Source organism: Cherax quadricarinatus, chromosome 39 (genome assembly GCF_038502225.1).
Source record: "Cherax quadricarinatus isolate ZL_2023a chromosome 39, ASM3850222v1, whole genome shotgun sequence".
NCBI lineage: Eukaryota > Metazoa > Arthropoda > Malacostraca > Decapoda > Parastacidae > Cherax > Cherax quadricarinatus.
Genome location: NC_091330.1, coordinates 17,914,773 through 17,939,894, shown reverse-complemented (window position 1 = coordinate 17,939,894; position 25,122 = coordinate 17,914,773). Strand labels below are relative to the sequence as shown.

The window sequence follows — 25,122 nt, the reverse complement described above, 5'->3', positions numbered from 1 at the left end:
ACCAGAACCTTGAAACTCATCTTCACTGTCACTTCCATCTGTATTGGAACTGTCACTGGGGAACAAAAGTGTCCCAATTCGCCGAGGAGTGAGGAACTTCTTACCGCAGGGCACGGTGGAAATTGTGTACTATGATGGCATTCCCACAATGCACCACTGGGTCCCAGATTTTTTTCCTACTGCGCACACCCACCACACAGACCCATTCTCTCACATCTAGGCTTATCAGCCTTTTCCTGTGAGATTTGAGGCCGCTAGAATTTATGCGTACTAGTACGTCAAAAACCCCTACGCGTAAGACGTACTAGTACGACCAAAACCCTCAAAGGGTTAAAGACCATGACTACTACAGAGGTGGCTGAAGCCCTTTTGTCCATCTTCTCCAGAGTGGGCATCCCTAGAGAAATTTTATCTGACCGTGGGACACAATTCACATCTGACTTAATGCAACATCTATACCAACTTCTGGGAGTGAAGCCTCTCTTCACCACACCCTATCATCCCAGCTGTAATGGGAGGATTGAGCGCCAGCATTCGATTCTCAAGTCCATTTTAAGGAAACTTTGCTCCCTTAAACCTAAGGAGTGGCATCGTTACCTACCCTGTACTTTGTTTGCCATGAGGGAAGTTCCCAGTGACTCTTTGGGGTTTTCACCTTTTGAACTTCTCTATGGTAGACAGGCCAGAGGCCCATTGTCCATCCTTCATGACTTATGGACTAATGAGGAGGTAAATGCTGAGGTTCAGTCTTCTTACCAGTTTCTCCTTGACCTTAGATCCAAACTTGAGGAGACCTCTGACATAGTTTCGAAAAACCTAAGTTTGTCAATGGACCAGTACAAAACCTATTTTGATTCCAAAAGTCAGAGGAGAAGTTTTAACGTAGGGGATGAAGTTCTTGTACTTTTGCCGATTAAGTCAAATAAATTATTAGTAGCATGGAAAGGTCCGTATAAGGTATTAAAAATTTGTGGGAAAGTTGACTACCTCATAGAAGTCAAGGGGAAACCTAAGCTTTATCATAACATCCTTAAGAAATATTACCGAAGAAATTCGGTTAACTGCCTTAATAACTTTGACTTAGTTTTTCCACACGAACTTGATAAGACAACTGAAGAATGTAAGGTGTGCGTAATTGATACCTCTAACTTAGACTATGATGAAGAACTACATGACTTGGTGACTCTTAACCACTCGGACGCAACCAACATTAATATTAATGAATCTTTGGATGACCATAAGAGACATGAACTACTTCAATGTGTGAGTAACTTTTCAGACGTCTTTAATGATATTCCAGGTGTTACCTCCACGGTAGTCCATAAGATTGACTTAGTGACGGACAATTGTATCAAATGGAAATTATACCCAGTTCCAGTTCACCTTAGGGATGCATTTGACCGAGAGGTAGACAAATTATTAAAACTAAAGATCATTGAACCTTCAATATCTTCATATTGTTCACCAGTAGTCATGGTTAAGAAGGAGGATAATTCATATAGACTTGCTATTGACTTCAGAGGCCTTAATGCTATAACTCGGTGGGATGCTGAGCCTATGCCCTTAATAGATAGCGATCTACACAAATTTTATGACGCTTCCTTCTTTTCAGAGATTGATATTGCGCAGGCATATCATCAAGTAATGTTAGATCCTTCTTCTAAGCAGTACACCGCTTTTCCTACACACCAAGGACTGATGCAGTATAGAACTATGCCCTTCGGTTTGGTAACTGCCTGTGCTACCTACGTGAGACTGATGAGAAAGGTCTTGGGTAATATGCCAAATGTTTCAGTTTATTTTGATAACATTTACGTAATGACATCTACGTGGGGCGAACATATCCAAACATTAACATCAGTTTTGCGTAGGTTACGCTCACATGGCCTCACTGCCAAGCCGAAGAAATGCTTCCTTGGGTATAACAAGATTAGATATCTTGGACTGATACTTTCTAATAACTCTCTGCAGCCTCTCCCCAGTAAGATCAAAGCTTTATTAGAATTTAAATTCCCCAAAACCAAGAAGCTCATGCGAAGCTTTCTTGGTTCTGTAAATTTTTATGCACGGTTTATCCCGAACCTTATTGATCTTACAGGCATCTTATCCGACTTTCTTAAAAAGTCTGTGAAGGAACCTCTTGAACTTTCCGACGTAGCTCGGGATAAGTTTAATGAGATTAAAAGTATCTTTTCGAAAGACCCTATACTTAAGATTCCTGATATTAATAAAACATTTTGTTTGAGAACTGATGCCTCCAATACTGGCTTAGGTGCGGTGTTACTACAATACCATGATGGTACTCCCTTCCCTGTATGCTTCCTAAGCCGGAAACTCCTTCCCGCAGAAACAAGATACGTACTCCACAATAGAAAAGGAATGTTTAGCCCTTGTGTGGGGTATCTCCAAACTTAAATTTTATTTGCTGGGAAAAGAATTCATTTTAGAAACGGACCACAAACCTTTGATATACCTAGAAACTTTTAAGGGAACCAACAGTCGCCTCTTGAGGTGGACATTGGCACTCCAGGCTTTTAAGTTCCATATTGTGTATATCAATGGTTCATCCAATTATTTCTCTGACTGGTTAAGTCGTGACAGTCAGTAGAAGATTTGTTGCCTTACGCGACTTCCACATGTTAGAACTTTTTCCTCGCCTATTCTTCTTATACTCCTTGACTATAAGTCTTGGTATGGGGGAGTGTGAGGGAAAAGTTCAATAGATAGGAGTAGCAATATAGTAACAATAGTTTCATTACCGGCTACTAGTTAAGGTAGGGTAAGTCACGCTCCCGCCTTTCTTCCCCCTCCCCGAAAGTGATAGTTTCATTGCCGGCTACTAGTTAAGGTAGGGTAAGTCACGCTCCCGTTTTTCCTGCCTTTTCTCACCCCCCACCCCTAAAGTGATAGCTTGATTGCCGGCTGCTTGTTAACGTAGGGTCAGTCTAGCTCCCGCTATCCCTTCCCCTCCCTCTTCCCCCCCCCTCAAAAGGTGACGTATGGGGCTCTGGTCAAACAGTAAATCACTCGACTCGCAGCTCCCAACACTACTGTAAGTACATGCCTGCCTTGTATTCTAGTGGATTTATTGGTTAAAAGCTTCACTTTTGACCAATAATAAACTTAGTCCTTTCAGTCTTGCTCTAGGTTGACTGTTGTAATAATCACTACGTCTTTTGAGTAATGTACACTGCCATGGAGAGTGATTATTTAAGCAGTGGGTAACCTGTCTATCTTTTCAGCTTGGATGACAGTGAGGGTCACCTGTCAATCAATGAGAAGAACAGGAGAAGGACTAACGTCCAGAGACTTCCCCATTTTGCATTTAAGTACCTGTGCACCTGTATGAAATTGCAGGACGTAACCCCACATCATTGCAGTGGTAAAGAACCTGCTTTCCTGTCATCGGGATACTACTCACGGCGTTAATCTGTGAAGAACTAGCCAGTGGTGGTCACCAACACCTGCGACCCCCCCCCCTAGCATCAGCAACGGCTGCGATTTCAACAAGCAGTGTCACCAACACCAGACACCCAAGTGTTAAATTAGCGTTGAATTCAGTTATCATTTATATTTTTCCTTTTTCATTTTCTTTAATGTAGGATTAATATTTTATATTTAAGTGTTTTATATTTTATATTTTCTACATAATAAAGTGTTTATGTTTGTCTGTTATTATTTCTTTTTCTATTCACTAATTTTCCTGAGGAGGAGCCAGCCTGGGTAATACTGTCTGAAGTTGTTACAGGGCTGAGTAAGCCTTCACAGTATATGCAAATGGAGTTAACTCCAATATCCAGCCTGTAGCTATTGGAGTGCCCCAGGGTAGTGTTCTAGGCCCACTCCTCTTTTTCATCTACATCAGTGATCTTCCCAATGCATCTCAACTCCTTAAACCAGTTCTATTCACAGATGACACAACTTACGTCTACTCCCACTCAAACCCAGCTATACCTAGAGACACTGTAAACAATGAGCTACTAAAAATAGTATATACTGTACTTGGATGATGACCAACAAACTCACTCTCAACATAGACAAAACATACTTCATGCTGTTTGGAAACAGTGCCTTAAATATCCAACTTAATACGTATATCGATAAATGGTCCCCCTATTACAAAACACACTAAGGGTAAATTTCTAGGTCTTCTCCTTGACTGTAATCTTAAATTTCTTTCCCTCCCACATCCAACAGATCTCCAAGAAAATTTCCAAATCAGTAGACATCCTTTCCAAGATACGATACTATGTACCCCAAATGATACTGCTTACCCTATACCTCTCTTTAATATATCCGTACCTCACCTATGGTATTTGTGCCTGGGGATCAACCACAACCAACCACTTTAAGTCTTTAATAACCCAACAAACAGATGCTGTGCAGATGATTACCAGCTCCTGTGCTAAACAGCACACCCCAACAATTTTCAAAAGCCTGAACTTACTAAATATACAAGACATACGCTCATATTATTGTGCCTACTATACAAAACATTAAACTCCAATATAAACCCTCCACTTAAACTTTCTGATAGCTACAACAAAACACACAGCCACAATACAAGGCATAAGACACTCTTCAACATCCCACGTGTTAGTTTCACACTATGCAGAAATTCACTACCTGAACCAGTAAGGGATCCCTTGACTACTTAAAAATTTTGTACTTTGCTTAAAAACAATCTCATCTCTCAATACTAACCAAACCAACCAAAACAACTTCAAATCAGTCTGAAGCACCTCTCCCAAATATTATATTATGTGACCTCTAGTCTATTAAGCATCTGTCAATCCATGAAATATTACTGTTTGCACTGGAGTGCCACAGGGAATTGTCCTTGGTCCCCTGCTCTTCCTCTTATACATCAATGATCTTCCCAATGTATTACACCTGAAACCAATTCTCTTTGCTGACGACACGACTTATGTCATCTCCCACCCAAATCTTGCCTCACTCAACACCATTGTTAACGAAGAGGTACTAAAAATATCAACCTGGATGACTGCCAAAAATTTAACTTAATACAGTGGACCCTTGGTTATCAGCTGTTCCTGTTATTGGCCAACTCAGTGATCGGCCAGTTTTTCGACTCCTGGTGATCGGCCATTTTAGACGTGTCTGTTCGCCAGCTGGGGCTGCTTGTGCATCAGTTTGACTCTGTCTCTCAGTGTGTGAGGAAGCTTCTGCTCATACATCCAGATTTTTTCGCTTGTTTTCCATTGTTTTTTATGTTTTTTTGCAGTGCAGCTGCGAAATAAGTAAGCATGGCTCCAAAGAAAGTTCCTAGTAAAGTTCTTGTGGTAAAGTGGGAAACACCATGGATTTTAAGCGTGAAGTGTAGCAAGCATGCAGGGAGTGTAACAGGCAGTGTAGCAGTCATGCAGGGAGTGTAGCAGACATGCAGGGAGTGTAGCAGGCATGCAGGGAGTGTAGCAGGCATGCAAGGAGTGTAACAGGCATGCAGGGAGGGTAACAGGCATGTAGGAAGTGTAGCAGACATGCAGGAAGTGTAGTAGGCATGCAAGGAGTGTAACAGGCATGCAGGGAGGGTAACAGGCATGCAGGAAGTGTAGTAGGCATTCCAGAAGCCAGCATTAGTCTTCAATAAAGGTATGTAATACTGATTTAATTATTAAAAAAATTATTTTTTTGTGCGTGAATATTTTTGTTTGGAATGGATTAATTGTATTTACACTAATTCTTATGGGAAACATTATTGCGGTTTTCGGCCATTTCAGTTTTAGGCCAAAATGTGGAACAGATTACAGCCGATAACCGAGGGTCCACTGTACTGACAAAACCTTCTATATTATGCTTGGTAACAGAGCAGGTGATGCACAACTGAACATTATGATTTATTTTTTTTATTTAGTAATTTGAACACACATACAGAGGTACAAAAAAATACAGGTAAGAGCAGCATGCCAAAGCCACTTATATGCATAGCATTATGGGCTGGCTTAAAATTAACTTAAGATTAACTAAGCAATGATGAAATCAGTGATAAAACATTATTGTAAACAGATAACTATAAAGCACAAATGAGTATTACAAAGACAGGTCATATGGTTGCATGCATTGCTGTACATTCAGTCGAATGGAGTATTCTGTTAGGTAGTGTATTTAAAAAATAATAAAGTTAGATTGGGTTTTAGGTTTAACATTTATGTGATATAATTGTGAGAAACATTTAAGATATACAATTTATAAGGTTCAGTTATTCAGTATTTATTTGGTTTTGGTTTTGGGTGAGTAAGTGATCTTTGAGAAGAGACTTGAATTTATAAACAGGTAGTGTTTCTTTTATATTTACAGGTAATGAATTCCAGATTTTAGGGCCTTTTATGTGCATTGAGTTTTTGCATAACGTGAGATGGACACGAGGAACATCAAAGAGTGATCTGTGCCTTGTGTTATGGTCATGTGTTCTGTTGAGGTTGGCAAGGAGATGTTTGAGGGGAGGGTTAATATCAGAGTTAAGTGTTCTATGTATGTAATAGGTGCAATAATAAGTATGGATGTTTTGTATGGTGAGTAGGTTTGAGTGTTTTGAATATTGGTGGAGTGTGTTGCCTGTAGTGAGAATTTGTTATCATTCTAACTGCAGCCTTTTGTTGGGTAATTAATGGTCTGAGATGGTTAATTGTTGTTGAGCCCCATGCACAAATTCCATAGGTGAGATAGGGGTAAATAAGAGAGTGATATAGGGCCAGGAGGGCCGACTGTGGAGCATAGTATCGTATCTTCGATAGTATGCCTACAGTCTTGGAAATTTTCTTAGAAATTTGTTGTATATGTGTATGAAATTTGAATCTATTATCAAGGTGGATTCCTAAGAATTTTCCCTCTGTTAGCTTTGTGATAGGTGATCCGTTTATCATTATGTTAAGAGGGACATCTGTAGCTCTGTTACCAAACTGAATGAAGTAGGTTTTGTCAATGTTTAGTGTAAGTTTGTTAGTCCTCATCCAGGTAGATATTTTCTGTAATTTGGTATTTACAGTATTGGCTAGCGTGACTGGGCTCGGGTGAGAGAAGACGTATGTAGTGTCATCTGCAAATAGTGTGGGTTTGAGTAATTGCGAAGCATTTGGTAGGTCATTTATGTATAGGAGAAAGAGAAGAGGGCCAAGGACACTTCCCTGTGGGACACCAACTGTAATTGGTTATGCGGAAGAGCTTGCCCCGTTTGCGTACACATATTGGCTTCTGTTGCTGAGGTATGACTTGAGGTAGTTGAGGGAGTGCCCTCTTATACCATAGTGTGACAATTTTACGTGGAGCAAGTCATGGTCAACTGTATCAAAAGCTTTACGTAAGTCAATGAAGATCCCCAGTGGGACTTCTTTTTTCTCTATTGCAGTGTATATATGTTCTAGCATGTGTATAATAGCATCATTAGTATTTTTATTAGGCCTGAATCCAAATTGGCAGGGGTTGAGTATGTTTTGGGAGATGAGGTAGGAGTAGATTCGTTTATGAATTAATTTTTCGAAGATTTTTGAGAGAGGGTGTAAATTGGATATTGGCCTATAGTTATTCAACTCTATTTGGTCTCCTCCTTTATGGATCGGGGTGACCCTTGCTATTTTGAGAACTGTAGGGAAGGTGGAGGATTCAATGGATTTGTTAAAGAGTGTTGCAATGATTGGTGATAGCACTTGTGACACTTTTTTGTATATAAGGGGTGGTAAGGTATTTAAATCTCCTGCCTTGTTTTTTAGTGCGTTGATAATAAGGGAGACTTCGTATGGGTTAGTCGGAGCTAGGAACAGTGTGTTCGGGTAGTTGCCAGTGAGGTAGTCATTTGGTGGGGTATCTGAGCTTGGGATTTTATTGGTAAGGTTTTGTCCTATAGTGGAGAAGAAATCATTGAGTCTGTTTGCTGTTTCTGTTGGTGGGAGTTGGGGTTCATCTGATTTTGCTAATTTTATTTCGCTATTTCGTGATATCTTTTTTGTTCCCAGAATTTCTGATAGGGTTTTCCAGGTCTTTTTTATATCACCTCGTAAGTTGGATAATCTGTTCTCATAATACAATTTTTTTGCCCTTCTTATCAGGCTGGTTAGGATTGACGAGTAACATTTTGTTTGGTCTCTGGTTATGTGACCCATTCTGTACTGTTTTTCATATCGGTGTTTTGTATTTATGGATTTGAGAATGCTGGGTGTTAGCCAGGGACTGTTCAGTCTCTTAGCTGTCATCTGTTTAGTTTTTTAGGGCAGTGCTTGTTACAGAGGTATTGGGTCTTTTTTAGAAAATTATTATTACATTCGTCAATATCTGTATAGATTTCTAGCTCAGTGTGCCAGTCAATGTTTGTTACTGCTGTTGTGAAGTTATTAATGGCTGCCTCATTGTGAAGTCTGAAGGTGACTTTAGTAGTGTCTTGGGGGAATTTACCAAGAGTTGTTATGAGGAAAGTAGGGTAGTGGTCTGTGGTATTATCTGTAATTATGCCTGATTTTAAAGGGGATATGGTGTTGGTTCATATGTGGTCAAGTAGGGAAACACTAGTCTCCGTAACTCTTGTAGGTTTTGTTACTGTTGGTAGCAACATGCAGTTACTCATTGTGTTTGTGAATTCAGTAAGGTGTGGGTCCTGGTCTTGCAGGAGATTTATATTGAAGTCACCTGAGAGTAGTAAGTGATCTTTGTTCATGCGTGCATCAGTTATCATACTTCCTAGGTTTTGACTAAATTGGCTAATGTTTGACTGTGGAACTCTGTAGATGTTTATCAATGTGAGAGGTTTTTGTAGGTATTTGGATTTGAATTTAGCTATTATATATTCCCCTTGTTCATCCCTTGTGCAAGTATTAGTGATACATTCTAGTTGGTCTGAGTAGTATATAGCTGTGCCACCCCCTTGTTGATCTGTCCTACAGTTGTGTATGGCTGTGTAACCAGGAATGGCATAGACATCTGTAGTATCAGGCTTTAGCAAGGTTTTGGTTAGTGTAATGATGGACATATTGGCATGCAAGGAATTTAGTAATGCTATGAGGTCATCGTAATGCGTGCTTAAAGATCTGATATTGTAGTTAAAGACAGTTATGTTTTTGTTGGCTCTGAGAAGTGCCTTTGATTGTTCTGCTGTGTAGTAATTACAGTAACTGTTTGATTCATTTAAGTCATTCAATAAGAGGTTGGTATCAGGATCAGCAATAATGATTGACAACAATGTTATTGCTAAACATAATGAGGGCAAATTCCTGGGCCTACATCTTGACAGCAACCTGAAATTCAGCACCCATATCCAACACATTACAAAAAAAGTATCCAAAAAGGTTGGATTCCTCTCTGACACACATTAATATGTACCACAAACAGCCCTACTCACATTATACTATTTACTCATTTATCCCTACCTCACCTTTGCCATTTGTGCTTGGGGATCAACAGCAGCAACCCACCTAAAGCCAATAATAACCCAACAAAAAGCTGCAGTAAGAATTATCACGCAATCCAATACTAGGCAACACACCCCCCCACTCTTCGAAGACCTAAATTTACTCACTGTTCAGAACATCCACACTTACTACTGTGCAACCTACATTTACAGAACCATAAATTCCAACATTAACCCTGAACCAAAACACTTTCTTGATAGTTTTGACAGGACTCATAGGCACAATACCAGACACAAAAATCTCTGACATTCCCCATGTCCAGCTAAATATATACAAAAATTCAATGTACATAAAAGGGCCTAAATTCTGGAACTCCCTGCCTGAAAACCCTAGAACTGCGGACTCAACCACCATTTTGAAAACTATGTACTGTTAAAAAATATCTTATCTCCCTAACACACCCCACCGTCAGCTAACTACATGAAAATCACCTATTCTCTTACTCGTATCATGCACACATCCAAGACAAAATAGACTTACTCTTGATATCTGTGATTCCCCCAATTTACACTTACACTTACCCAAATGACCGTAAACATAAATTTCCAAATATAGCTACTGCCTAATAAATCTTAAGCTAGTCATAAGTTTGCCTGAAATACTCCAGTATAGGAGCTTTAACCCTTTGACTGTCGCAAGCCCATTTCTGAAGCTGTCATTCTATGTCGCAAAATTTTTGGAAAAAAAAAAATGATTTTTTCTTATGAAATGATAGAGAATCTTTTCCTGATGCTATTGATGCCAAAAATACGAAATTTGATCGAAAATTTACGGAATTACGCTCCCGCGAAGTTAGTGATCTCGGCGATATATACACATTGGCGATTTTGCCAAATTTGAGCCCTTTTTTTTTTGCCAATTCCATTGTTCCAGGCGACCAAACTGATAGCTTTTTCTTTAGAACTCCATTTTTTCTATCAGTTGAATACAAGAAACTGCCAATTTACCAATTTCAACAACCCAATAAAGTGGTCAGAAATTGGCAATTTAGCCAATTTCACACATTAAAAAAGATGCCAATTTTAAAATAGGGTCCAGCATAAACAATGCAGACACTCTTGGCACTAAAATAACATATCCTCTGTTTGTTAGTCACGTCTCCAGGCCCCTCTTATATTACTCTTGCTTTCTATTTTGATTTTTTATTCACAAAAAAATAGAAGATTTACTGTTATGCAGACTACTGCATTATTGTAGAAATGGTATAAATAATATCAGTGCACTAGTGAAAGAATATTAAGCTTCCCAGTTGACGTGTATTGGACGTGTGGTGTGATTTGTTTACTCTTGAACATTGGTAAAAATCGAACATTTCTGCTACTTTGAGCTTAATTTCAAGGTCGTTTTCATCATGAAACTAATCAAAATCATCTCTATTTCTGTAATATGTTTTCCATTCTATCAAATGAGACCAAGAAAACGAGAATACACCCATAAATACTATACAAAAATACACCTCAAAGTCAGTGTTTTAATCCAAAAACAAGGTTGGAGTTTTTTTTTTCTCATTATGCACCACGTGCAGCAGGATTTTTTTATACAGTGCACACTGATCACACAGACCCATTCTCTCACATGTGGGCCTACCAGCTTTCTCCTGTTTGATTTGAAGCTGCTAGAATTATCGAGTATATATATGTCTGAAACACTGGCTCGTAAGACGTATATTTACAGCCGAAGCAGTCAAAGGGTTGATAGAAACTGTGTATCATGCAAGACAAAACCATTCTCATTACTAAATTTACAAATTATTATATTCTTAAATGTTTTGAACTACCTCACTATTGTAAATCTATTTAATCACTACAGTTACGTAACTTTAATATCAGTATGCTCCATAACCTTTGTCAATATAGAGTAAGAATTAGGATTAGTCTGCCCAAAATGCCTAGGCATGCTAGTGTCTTTCTTTGTAATTAATATTTTATAATATGTAAGCCACACATTGTAATTAATATTTTATAATATATAAACTCCACATTGTAATCTTTACAGAGAAATAAACATTTCAATTTCAATTATTTTAATATTGCTTTTATTATGTGCAACTTTAAGATTATTCTTCTTATAAACCTCTACCTTGACTACCTCACATTAGTATTAAGGTTAAATTAAGATTTTAACACAAGTTAACCACTCTTATCATGTCAAGATTTATGCAGTTATTATGTACTAGGATTAGTCTGCCCAAAATGCCCCAGCATGATAGGGATTTTCTTTGTATGTAGTAAATCAAAATTGTAATTACACATTGTAACCTTTACAAAGAAATAAAATCTCTATCTTTTATCTTTATTAATGTGCCCAAATTTTTAGCTTCACTCACTATTTGACATGTCCCCCACTTGCCACTCCCTTGTATAGGGTGAGGTGCAACCTTCCCTATATATTCATGTTCTCATTTCACTTATGTATCTGCTGAAGGGGATCCTAGAAGGGAATCAAAATATACAGATCAATCAGTCTTCTGAGTTTCTGTCACCATGTGGATTATTAAGCACAATGATTAATTGTTAGCAAAATATACTAAGAATCACATAAAAATCAAAGGATCACCACCAACAACTGTAGCGTAAATAATATAAGTGAGAACACACAGTGTCTCGTAGCTTGATCGCTAGTGCACTCTGCTCACACAATGAGGTCCAGGAATCAATCCTCCAGTATGGCTGGAAAACATTAGGACATGTTTCCATAAGACACCTGCTGTCCCAGTTCATCCATCAGTAAAATGGGCACCTGAGTGTTAGTCAGCTTGCCTGAAATGCTCAACATAACAAGGGGCTTGCTGTATATGTAGTAGTAGTAGTATGTCACTGATGTCAGCTAGGCCTGTATACCTTGTACATGTACTTGTAGAAATAAAGATATTATTATTATTATTATTATTATTATTATTATTATTATTATTATTATTATTATTATTATTATTATTTTGTAATTTAAACTATTTTGTAATTTTGTTCAGACTAAAAGAAGTGCTGGATGATCCATTGCTGGTAAATCTATGTTGTATCTATATATTTTTTTATTTTGATTGGGGATAAGTATCTGTAATGAAATTTCCATTAATGGATCTGCTGCTAAATTGAAATTTGTAGACAGTTAGAAGTGTTGAACTATGATGAGGTAATTTATTTATGTCAGCATCATACAAAATTATTATAGTATGTATAAATAATTTGTGTTCAGTCAATTATGCTACACACAAGTAACACGATAAATCAGAAGAGTTTATTTCCATAGAGATCTAAGATTTTGCACAACAGATTTTTTTTTTTAACAAGTCGGCCGTCTCCCACCGAGGCAGGGTGACCCAAAAAGAAAGAAAATCCCCCCCCAAAAAATACTTTAATTATCATTCAACACTTTTACCTCACTCACACATAATCACTGTTTTTGTAGAGGTGCTCAGAATACAACAGTTTAAAAGCATATACGTATCAAGATACACAACATATCCCTCCAAACTGCCAATATCCCAAACCCCTCCTTTAAAGTGCAGGCATTGTACTTCCTATTTCCAGGACTCAAGTCCGGCTATATAAAATAACCTGTTTCCCTGAATCCCTTCACTAAATATTACCCTGCTCACACTCCAATAGCTCGTCAGGTTCCTAATACCATTCGTCTCCATTCACTCCTATCTAACATACTCATGCACATTTGCTGGAAGTCCAAGCCCCTCGCCCATAAAACCTCCTTTACCCCCTTTTCGAGGACGATCCCTATCCCGTCTTCCTTTCCCTACAGATTTATACGCTCTCCATGTCATTCTACTTTGCTCCATTCTCTCTAAATGACCAAACCACCTCAACAACCCCTCTTCAGCCCTCTGACTAATACTTTTATTAACTCCACACCTTCTCCTAATTTCCACACTCCGGATTTTCTGCATAATATTTACACCACACATTGCCCTTAGACAGGACATCTCCACTGCCTCCAACTGCCTCCTCAGTAGTAGGTTGGTAGACAGCAACCACCCAGGGAGGTACTACTGTCCTGCCAAGTGAGTGTAAAATGAAAGCCTGTAATTGTTTTACATGATGGTAGGATTGCTGGTGTCTTTTGTCTGTCTCATAAATATGCAAGATTACAGGCATGTCTTACTACTTCTACTTACACTTAGGTCACACTACACATACATGTACACGTTTATTTATACACACTCATCTGAGTTTTCTTTGATTTTATCTTAATAGTTCTTGTTCTTATTACTTTTCCTTTTATATCCATGGGGAAGTTGAATAAGAATCTTTCCTCTGTAAGCCATGCGTGTTGTAAAAGTCAACTAAAATGCTGGGAACAATGGGCTAGTAACCCCTTTTCCTGTAATAATTACTAAAAAGAATAAGAAGAAAATTGTCACAACAGATATGTAGTATTATAATAATATTTGTATCCACAGATTGTTGAGTTAACAAACCTGTCTGGAGAGGAAATAGACATAATGAGAGACACCAATCAGCGTTTCTGGGCAGTAGTGGACAAGAATGGTGGGATGTACACCTATACCTTGAAGTTCCTCACAAGTTCAGTTAATTTCCCATTATCTGTAACTGTGGATGCATATGAGAGAAAACAAGATGACACTGGCATTGAGGTAAAGCTCTTCACCAACAATGATGGACAGGTGCCCCTGGAGCCTGGTTCAAAACCTTTGGTAGTATGGGCTGAGGTGACCCTGGATGGATGCCCGGTTGTGGGGTCAAAGGTCATGCTGAGAGTAAGTCACCTAAGTGAGGATGGGTCAACAGACATGATGGTAGAGCTTCTTGACAATGGAAATGCAGGTATGTACAAGTAATGCACACTTTTCACTTTTAAAAATCCATTCTGCATACTAGTTCTGATGACCTATTAGCAACCAACCAACCCACAGTTGCACATTTACTCATTTCAGATACACTTCAAATAAGGCAATCATTCACTTTTTATTCAGAATGCCTCCACATTCCCTTGTTTCCTATTTTGTTTTCCATTTTCTATTGACCATAGTCATCAGGAAGTGCCTTCAGAGAAGCCTTGAGACAACCACCATGGAGGAAGGTACATATTACTATCCAGTTAGATCAGAGTTTGGGGAACTGGGGTAAATTACCCCAAATGGGGTAAAAATGAAAATCTTTAAGGATAATGAAGGCTCAGTAACCATATAAATAAAATTGCACAAAAATTTATTATTTAATCCCTTGACTATCACGATCCCAAATCCTGAAGTGTCTCTCAATGTCACAAAATATTCGAAGAAAAAAAAAATCTTATGAAATGATAGAGAATCTTTAACTGATGGTAATGACACCAAAAGTATGAAATTTGATGGAAAACTTAGGGAATTACGCTCTCGCAAAGTTAGCGATCTCAGAAATATACACGGATCGGCGATTTCGCCCACTTAGAGCCCTATTTTCAGCCAATTCCATTGTTCCAGTCGACCAAATTCATAGCTATTTCTTTAGAACTCCATTTGTTCTATTGATTGAGTACAAGAAACTGCCCATATACTGTCCATAAACAAGACAGACATTCCTGGCACTAAAATAACATTTTCTCTGTTCATTAGTCACATCTCCAGGCCCCTCTTATATTACTCTTGCTTTCCATTTTGAATTTTTATTCTCACAAAAAGTAGAAGATTTACTGTTATGCAGACTACTGCATTATTGTAAAAATGGTATAAATAATATCAGCGCACTTGTGAAAGAATATCAGATTCACCAGTTGATGTGTATTAGACATGTGGCGTGATTTGTTTACTCTTGAACATTGGCAAAAATCAAACATTTCTGCTTTGAGCTCAATTTCAAGGTACTTTTCATTGTGAAACCAATCAAAATCATCTCTATTTCTGTAATATATCATCCATTCTATCAAATGAGACCACGAAAACTAGAATTCAGCCATAAATACCATACGAAAACACACTGCAAAGTCGCTGTTTTAAACCAAAAACACGGTCAGAATTTTTTTCTTTTTCTCATTATGCACTGCATGCTGCAGGATTTTTTTTATACTGACCACACAGACCCATTCTCTCACATGTGGGCCTACCAGCTTTCTCCTGCTTGATTTGAAGCTGCTAGAATTTTGGCGTAATAATACGTTGAAAACATTGGCTTGTAAGACGTATATATACATGGCCGAAACAGTCAAAGGGTTAATTAATAAGCAAAGAGAATCATGAAAGTTATGCCCCTTGTGTTTTCTGGATTCTGTGGACTTTCAAGTCTAGTGAGTAATTTCACTGTACACAAATTTATTTTGGGGTAATACCCATAAAAGTTTGCTGAACCATCTCATAAAAAGCCAGGATAAGACCCATTCACAAAGGTGACAATCAATTAAATGTTAACAAATCCAGAGTAATATCAGATTTACCAATACTCGTCTCTCAAGCGATCATATGTGAAAAGGCTAGGAAGTTGCATGAGGATTTAATTAAAAAAAGGCCTGCAACTAGTGATGATGTGAGTGAATTTAAGGCCAGCAAAGGTTGGTTTGAGAGATTTAAGAAGCGTAGTGGCATACATAGTGTGATACGGCATGGTGAGGCTGCCAGTTCGGACCACAAAGCGGCTGAAAAATATGTGCATGAATTCAAGGAGTACATAGAAACTGAAGGACTGAAACCTGAACAAGTGTTTAATTGTGATGAAACAGGCCTGTTCTGGAAGAAAATGCCAAGCAGGACCTACATTACTCAGGAGGAAAAGGCACTCCCAGGACATAAGCCTATGAAAGACAGGCTTACTTTGTTGATGTGTGCCAATGCTAGTGGTGATTGCAAAGTTAAGCCTTTATTAGTGTATCACTCTGAAACTCCCAGAGCGTTCAGGCAAAAGAATGTCCTCAAGGATAATTTGTGTGTGCTGTGGAGGGCAAACAGTAAGGCATGGGTCACTAGGGAATTTTTCTATAACTGGTTACACCATGCATTTGCCCCCAATGTGAAAGATTACCTAACTGAAAAGAAATTAGACCTTAAGTGCCTCCTGGTGTTAGACAATGCCCCTGGTCATCCTACAGACGTGGCAGAGCGACTTTATGGGGACATGAGCTTCATTAAGGTGAAGTTTTTGCCTCCTAATACCACTCCTCTCCTGCAGCCCATGGACCAGCAGGTCATTTCCAACTTCAAGAAACTGTACACAAAAGCTCTGTTTCAAAAGTGCTTTGAAGTGACCACAGACACTCGATTGACTCTAAAAGAGTTTTGGAAGGATCACTTTAATATCCTCAATTGTGTAAACCTTATAGGTAAGGCTTGGGAGGGAGTGACTAAGAGAACCTTGAACTCTGCTTGGAAGAAACTGTGGCCAGAATGTGTAGACAAAAGGGATTTTGAAGGGTTTGAGGCTAACCCTGAGAGGAGTATACCAGTTGAGATCAAGAATATTTGAGAAAATAATAAAGATTTTATTTCTTTGCAAAGGTTACAATGTGTAAATTACAATTTTGGTTTGTTAAGTACAAAGAAAGCCACTATCATGCCAGGTCATTTTGGCAACAATCAGATGCAGACATACTTAAATAGCATTATGTATAAATGTCATGCTTTGCTTGTGGAATTTACCAACTTGGCCTGTTTGGCAAGGATTGTTTTCCAGAGCTTATGTTAATGTATTCTCTTACATTAATATAGAAATTAACATGAGGTTAATAGAAATTATTCTTGAAGTGGATAAACTCTATATGTTGTGATTATGTGTATATTGTATACAGAGCCAGATGTGCGTGCTCAGGATGGGGTATACACAAGGTATGTGACATGGTTGCCAGGGGAGGGACGCTATGCCCTTTCTGCTACCGCATCTGACCACCATGGGGCAGCCTCTGTCCTCAAGCCCAGGAAGAGTGGTGAGTCCTGCATCTTAATTTTCACCTCATTTTAGATCACTATTGTTAGGACAGCTTATGTTGTGCTCGCATAGGGTTGCCAAAGTTATTGTCTTTTCCATTTTATAAATAACACACTGATGCTCTACAGGCTACATTTCCTGGCTAGATTCACTATGCCACCATCTGGTAAAAAAAAGGACCTACATCTAACCCAAGTGGGAAATGTAATTGTAATAGCCTCTGATTTTCATCTTTGTCAGCTTGGTTATTGTTGTCTTCTTTTACATGTTTGTGGTGCATTATTATCAAGTTAAATTTTAATTATGTATTTCTCACTTGTTTCTTCACCTTCCTGGTCACTGTAGAGCTAATTATAATTTATCCCTGTTACAAAAAATTTGAATGCATAACAATGAAGTGTGTTGGATTGAAGTGAATGTTTCACAGTGAAGTGAGTGTGTCACAGTGAAGTAAGTTTGTCATGGTGAAGTATTTCATAGTGAAGTAAGAGTGTCACAGTGAAGTGAGTGTGTCACAGTGAAGTGAGTTACCATAACAGGTGTACATCTTCTTTCAACAAACTGGCCGCGTCCCACTGAAGCAGGGTGGCCCAAAAAGAAAAAGTAAAGTTTCTCTTTTTAACTTTAGTAATGTACACAGAAGAAGGGGTTGCTAGCTCCTTGCTTCCCGGCAGGTTAGTCACCTCTTATGACATGCATGGCTTACAAAAGAAGAATTCTGTACATATCCGACATTCATCTTTGTAAATATACAGGGTCTAAAGCCGGCAACGAACGACAAAATACCTTTCATCTGTAGACTGCTTACAGAGTCAAACGCAATGTACACAGTTTTCAGAGACCCACATAAAGGATCACTTTGACAATGAAATATGGATCCCGGGTTATAACCATACAGATGTGACACAGTGAACAGACAAAAGGTTGGGGAGGGGGGGGATGATTGGCTTGTACATCACAGAATCGCTGATGTGCTTGGAACTACTTAATGCCTCAAATGATGTAGTTGAAGTTTTGGCAGTAAAGATCAAGAACCAAAACCTGGTCATTTTGGATGTATACAAGCCTCCGGATGCAACTTCCCAACAATTCCATGAACAGCTTGTGAAAATTGATCAGTGTCTGGAAAATCTTCCAGCTCCTGCACAAAATATCTTGCTCCTGGGGGATTTCAACCTAAGGCACCTAAAATGGAGGAATGTAGCAAATAATGTTGTAGCAAAGATAACACCAGGGGGCAGCTCAGATGAAATCTTGCACACACATGAGCTTTTAAATCTCTGCACCAAATTCACCTTAAACCAGCAAAAAATAGAGCCTACAAGACTGGAGAATATACTTGACCTCATCTTCACTAACAATGATGATCTGATACAAAATATTACCACATCAAGAATAATATACTCAGATCACAACATAATAGATGTTCAAACATATATGCAGGGCCTCAGACTGACAAAATGTGATCAGTCATGAGGGAGCCTTCAAATTCAAAGTTAATAACAAAAACATAAGATGGGACCAAGTCATCCAGGCCCTAAATGATATAAACTGGGAAGATAGCCTAAGGATCATGGATCCAAACCTATGTCTAGAATAAATTAACTCTGTGGCACTCGAGGTATGCTCCAGGCATATTCCTTTAAGGAAAAGGAGGAGAAGATGTAAACTAGAAAGGGAAAGGTGCTCCCTATACAGGAGAAGGCTAAGAATAACAAGAGCAGCTAAAAGAGGCCAATATATCTGTAATATGTAGGGAGACACTGGTCAGAGAAATAGCAAACATCGAACTAAAGCTAAAGGAATCTTACAGGAGTCAAGAAATGCGGAAAGAACTAACACCCATAGATGAAATTGAAAGAAACCCAAAATATTTCTTTTCTTATACCAAATTAAAGTCGAGAACAACATCCAGTATCGGGCCCCTACTTAAACAAGATGGGTTCTACACAGATGACGGCTAGGAAATTAGTGAGCTACTAAAGACCCAGCATGACTTGGTTTTTAGTGAGCCGCTAACCAGACTGAGAGTCAAAGCTCTAAATGAATTTTTTATGAGAGAGAGAGATAGAATTTGGCAGACTCAAACCTATCTAATACAGTGAAACCCCGGTTTTCGCCTTTAATCCATTCCAGAAGGTTGGCCAAAAACCAATTTGTATGAAAACTAAAGTAATATTTCCCATAAGAAATAATGTAAATTCAATTAATCCGTTCCAGACACCCAAAAAAATTAAAAAAAAATACATTTTATAGAGAATAACTATAGTCTTACTTATAGAAAACAATGAGAAATAAATATAAATGACTAATGAAATGGATAAATGAACATTTAACATCACTTATACTTTTATTGAAGACTCTTGTTGGCATATGGATGACGGCGAGGAGGGGAGAGGGAGGAGAAGTTATTGTTTGGAAGGGGAATCCCCCTCCATAAGGACTTCAGGTATGAAAGCCCTGTCTAGGGTTACTTCCCTTCTTTATCTTTTACTGGAACTAGGACCAGCTTGAGAGTCACTGGATCCCTGTTGCACAAAACACCTGTTCAGAGAGGCCTGTTTCTGGCATCTCTTTAAGATTTGCCTAAAATGGAACACAGCATTGTCATTGAACATGTTGCGGACATGGCTTGCAACAGCTTTGTTAGGGTGATATTTCTCCACAAAATTTTGCACCTCACTCCACTTTTCCCTAATGTCCTTAATTGCTGAAGAAGACACTTTCTCCCCTCTCTCTTCCTCCTCCTCTGAAGCAATTTCCTCAGCTAAGGTGTGTTGCTGTTCCAGATGAAGGTCTTGCAGCTCTTCAGTGGTTAGCTCTTCCCTGTGGTCGTCCACCAACTCTTCCACATCCTGGCCACTCACCTCCAACCCCATGGACTTCACCAAAGACACAATAGATTCCACAACAGGCATAGGGTCGTCTGGGTCAGCCTCAAACCCTTCAAAATCCTTCTGGAGGACACAGTCTGGCCACAATTTTCTCCAAGAAGAGTTAATTGTCCTGGAAGTCACTCCCTGCCAAGCCTTATCTATAAGGCCTATGCAACTGAGGATATTGAAGTGATTCCTCGAGAACTCTTTTAGGGTCAATTCAGTGTCCGAGGTCACTTCAAAGCACCTTTGAAACATTGCTTTGGTGTAATGTTTTTTGAAGTTTGAAATGACCTGTTGGTTCATGAGCTGGATGAGAGGAGTGGTATTAGGGGGCAAGAACTTCACTGTTATGAAACTAAACTCCCCCAACAATTGGTCTTCCAAGTCTAGAGGATGAACAGGAGCATTGTCCATTACCAGGAGGCATTTGAGTGGCAATTTTTTTTCCAGGAGGTATTTCTTGACACTCAGGCCAAACACTTCATTGACCCACTCAGTGAAAATTTGCCTCGTGACCCATGCCTTATTGTTAGCCTGCCACAACACACACAGTTTACTTTTGATGACATTGTTTTTCTTGAACACTGGGATTTTCAGAGTGATACACCAGTAAAGGTTACACTTTGAAATCCCCACTAATGTTACCACAGAACAAAAGAGTAAGTCTATCCTTCATAGGCTTGTGTCCTGGCAGTGCCTTTTCCTCCTGTATGATGTAGGTCCTCTTTGGCATTTGCTTCCAAAAGAGGCCTGTTTCGTCACAATTGAAGATTTGTTGGGGGAGGAATCCTTCAGCCTCTATGTACTTCTTGAATTCATCAACGAATTCTTCGGCCCCAAATTTGTCTGAACTTGCAGCCTCAACATGCCTTACCACAATGTGTATGCCACTATGCTTCTTGAATTTGTCAAACCAGCCTTTGCTGGCCTTAATTCACTAACAGCAGCACTTGTTCCCGGAATTTTCTTTATGAGATCCACGTGCAACTGCCTTGTCTTTTCGCAAATTATCACCTCCACAACACTATCTCCTGCTAACTGTTTTTGGTTGATCCACACCAACAATAACTTCTCAACATCTTCGATTGTTTGTGATCTCTGTTTTGTTAGCATATTTACCCCTTTCGCAACATCAGCTTCCCTGATTTCTTTTTTCTTTGTCAGGATGGAACTGATAATTGATTTGAACTTCCTATACATCCTGGTAAGCTCAGCCACATGTACGCCACTTTTGTATTTTTCTACAAGTTCTTTTTTGAATTCTATCGTGTTTCTCACCTTCTTTACCAAAGGGCTGGCACTGGAATTTTCTTTGGCCCTATGGTGGCTTATTTAGCAGTTGCAAGCACAAAAAGCAATGGATTATTACGAAATGTTTTGGATGAACGCGTGGAGTAGTGCTCACTGAACGAGTAACAAAGGCAGACAGAGTCACGAACGAATGAGCAGCCATGTCCCATAGGCAGGCAGATGCGTCTGGTATGGACAATTTCCGAGCGGATGTAAGAAAATGGGGAAAATTTCGCTGAAAAAAGTGGTCGAAAACTGAATTGTACGATAACTGGACCGGATGAAAACTGGGGTTCCACTGTATTACCATGACACCAAATGACTTTGAAAAGGCAATGAATGACATGCCTATGCACTCTGCCCCAGGCCAAGACTCATGGAACTCTATGTTTATCATGAACTGCAAGAAGCCCCTATCATGTGCTTTTAACATTCTGTGGAAAGGGAGCATGAACACGCATTATCCTACAACTGCTATAAATAACAGACATAGCTCCACTTCACAAAGGGGGGCAGTAAAGCAATAGCAAAGAACTACAGACTGATAGCACTAATGTCCCATATCATAAAAATCTTTGAAAGGGTTCTAAGAAGCAAGATAACCACCCATCTAGATTCCCATCAGTTACACAACCCAGGGCAACATAGGTTTAGAGCAGGTCACTCCTGTCTATCCCAACTACTGGATGACTATGACAAGGTCCTGGATTCTCTAGAAGACAAAATGCAGATGTATTATACACAAACTTTGCAAAAGCCTTTGACAAGTGTGACCATGGTGTAATAGCGTACAAAATGCATGATAAAGGAGTAACAGAAAAAGTTGGCAGGTGGATCTATAATTTCCTAACAAATAGAACACAAGGAGTAGTAGTAAACAGAGTAAAGTCCGAGACGGCTTCAGTGAAAAGCTCTGCTCCACAAAGCACAGTCCTCGCTCCCATCCTGTTCATCATCCTCGTATCTGACATAGACAAGGATGCAAGTCACAGTGTCTTCCTGGAGTTTACCTGGAGAGAGTTCCGGGGTTCAACGCCCCCGCGGCCCGGTCTGTGACCAGGCCTCCTGGTGGATCAGAGCCTGATCAACCAGGCTGTTACTGCTGGCTGCACACAAACCAACGTACGAGCCACAGCCCGGCTGGTCAGGTACCGACTTTAGGTGCGTGTCCAGTGCCCGCTTGAAGACTGCCAGGGGTCTATTGGTAATCCCCCTTATGTATGCTGGGATGTATGCAGATGACACCCGAATTTGCATGACAGTGTCCTCCATTGAAGACACCGCAAGATTCCAGGCGGCTATCAACCAAATGTTTAAATGGGCCTCAGAAAACAATATAAAGTTCAATGATGAAAAATTTCAATTACTCCTATATGGAAAATGTGAGGAAATTAAAATTACATCGGAGTATAAAACAAATTCCAACCACACAATAGAGCGAAAAACTAACATAAAAGACCTGGGAGTGATCATGTCAGAGGATCTCACCTTCAAAGACCATAACATTGTTTCAATCGCATCTGCTGGAAAAATGACAGGTTGGATAATGAGAACCTTCAAAACTAGGGATGCCAAGACCATGATGACACTCTTCAGGTCACTTGTTCAATCTAGGCTGGAATATTGCTGCACACTAACAGTACCTTTCAAGGCAGGTGAAACTGCTGACCTAGAAAGTGTATAGAGAACCTTCACGGCACACATAACTGCAATAAAACACCTCAATTACTGGGAACACTTGAAGTTCCTCAACCTGTACTCCCTAGAATGCAGGCGGGAGAGATACATGATTATATACACTTGGAAAATCCTAGAGGGATTAGTACCAAACTTACACATGAAAATCACTCCCTATGAAAGCAAAAGACTTGGCAGATGATGCAACATCCCCCGAATGAAAAGCAGGGGCCCCACTAACACAATAAGATACAACACAATAAGTGCCAGGGGCCCAAGACTGTTCAACTGCCTCCCAGCATACATAAAGGGGATTACCAATAGATCCTTGGCTGTTTTCAAGAAGGCACTGGACATGCACCTAAAGTCAGTGCCCGACCAGCCGGGCTGTGGTTCGTATGTCGGGGTGTGTGTGGCCAGCAGTAAGAGCCTGGTTGATCAGGCCCTGATCCACCATCAGGCCTGGTCACAGACCAGGCCATGGGGGGTGTTGACCCCCGAAACTCTCTCCAGGTATACTCCAGGTATCTGGTCTTGAAGTATGGTTGTGGTGTAGTAATATGCATTTTATGTCCAGCAGATGGTCATGTGGTGCCAGTGAGTGCTGGTCATTTCACAGCCAATAGTGGTGTGCTGTCACTCACTGTGGCTCGTGTCACCTCTGCTGACCTCATACCACCTTCAAGAGTTACTGACTTAGCGGTGACCTCTGTGCAAGACACTACTGTTAACCTCACTTGGTCAGCACCAGGTGGGGATCTGGATCAAGGCTCAGGTTAGTTAATGTGATTGAGTAAAGCTCTTTTTTTGTGTTCACTTATCATCTACTTGATATAGTACTTCATATCATAAAAAGATTATAGATTTTTGAATTTATGATACTGTAAAATTATTTAATTTAATAGTTGACATCTTTTTATGGTGTTTAAAAATTACCATACATGATGGTTGTCTGTGATTGTTGTTGTGGTCAACAGCATGGGTGTATGAACTGAAAATGTATACAGAGCGGAGCGCCCTTAGTGAGGAGCGGTTCAACACTTCCACCATTGCTGTTTACTGCATCACCCATGACCTGCGTGCGCCCACCCAGACCCCTGCCTCTTATGGCACTCCACAACACTGCCTCACTGAGCTGCCCTTCACCAACCTCAGATGGTATAGTGCCTTTAACCCTTTGAGGGTCGAGACTCCCGTTCTTTAACCCTTAAACTGTCCAAACAGATCTACGTTCACATGCGTAGTGCTTCAAAAGTAGATCTACGTTTTTTACATATTTTCAAATATAACAAAAAAAAAAAGTAGATCAAAGTTTTTTTACACGTTTTCAAATGTAAAAAAAAAAAGAATATCTATGTTTTTTACATACTTTCAAATGTTGAAAAACGTAGATCTACGTTTGGACAATTAAAAGGTTAACTCACTCTCAGGGTCGAAAAATTTTCAAAAAAAAAAAAAAAAAAAATTTTTCTTGTGAAATGATAGAGAATCTTTTCCCGATGGTAATGACACCAAATGTGTGAAATTTGATGGAAAACTTATGAAATTATGCTCTTGCAAATTTAGCGATATTTACGCATCAGTGATTTCACCCACTTTGAGCCGTATTTTCAGCCAATTCCATTATTAACCCATAAACGGTCCAAACGTATATATATGTTTTTTCATCATTTGATAGTATGTAAAAAAAGTAGATCTTCTTTTTTGCTTTTACATTTGAAAATGTGTAAAAAAACTTTGATCTACGTTTTTTTGTTATATTTGAAAATATGTAAAAAAAAACGTAGATCTACTTTTGGAGCACTACGCATGTGAATGTAGATCTGCTTGGACCGTTTACAGGTTAAAGTTGACTAAAATCATAGCTATTTCACTAGAACTCCATTTGTTCTATCAGTTGAGTACAAGAAACTGCCCATTTACTGATTTCAACTACCTAATAAAGTGGTCAGAAATTTACAATTTAGCCAATTTCAACCAAATTTCAAAAGATGCCAA

General features: G+C 39.2%; 1 protein-coding gene across 1 annotated transcript in view; it reads left to right on the top strand.

The window, feature by feature from the left end:
* Positions 1-25,122, top strand: part of LOC128696433 (uncharacterized) — a 319,925-nt gene that overhangs the window by 283,003 nt on the left and 11,800 nt on the right. Inside the window, exons 11-14 of the mRNA XM_070092242.1 lie at positions 13,828-14,212; positions 17,142-17,276; positions 23,702-23,899; positions 24,102-24,282. Coding sequence (XP_069948343.1) covers positions 13,828-14,212; positions 17,142-17,276; positions 23,702-23,899; positions 24,102-24,282 — 899 coding nt within the window. The remainder of the gene's footprint in view (positions 1-13,827; positions 14,213-17,141; positions 17,277-23,701; positions 23,900-24,101; positions 24,283-25,122) is intronic.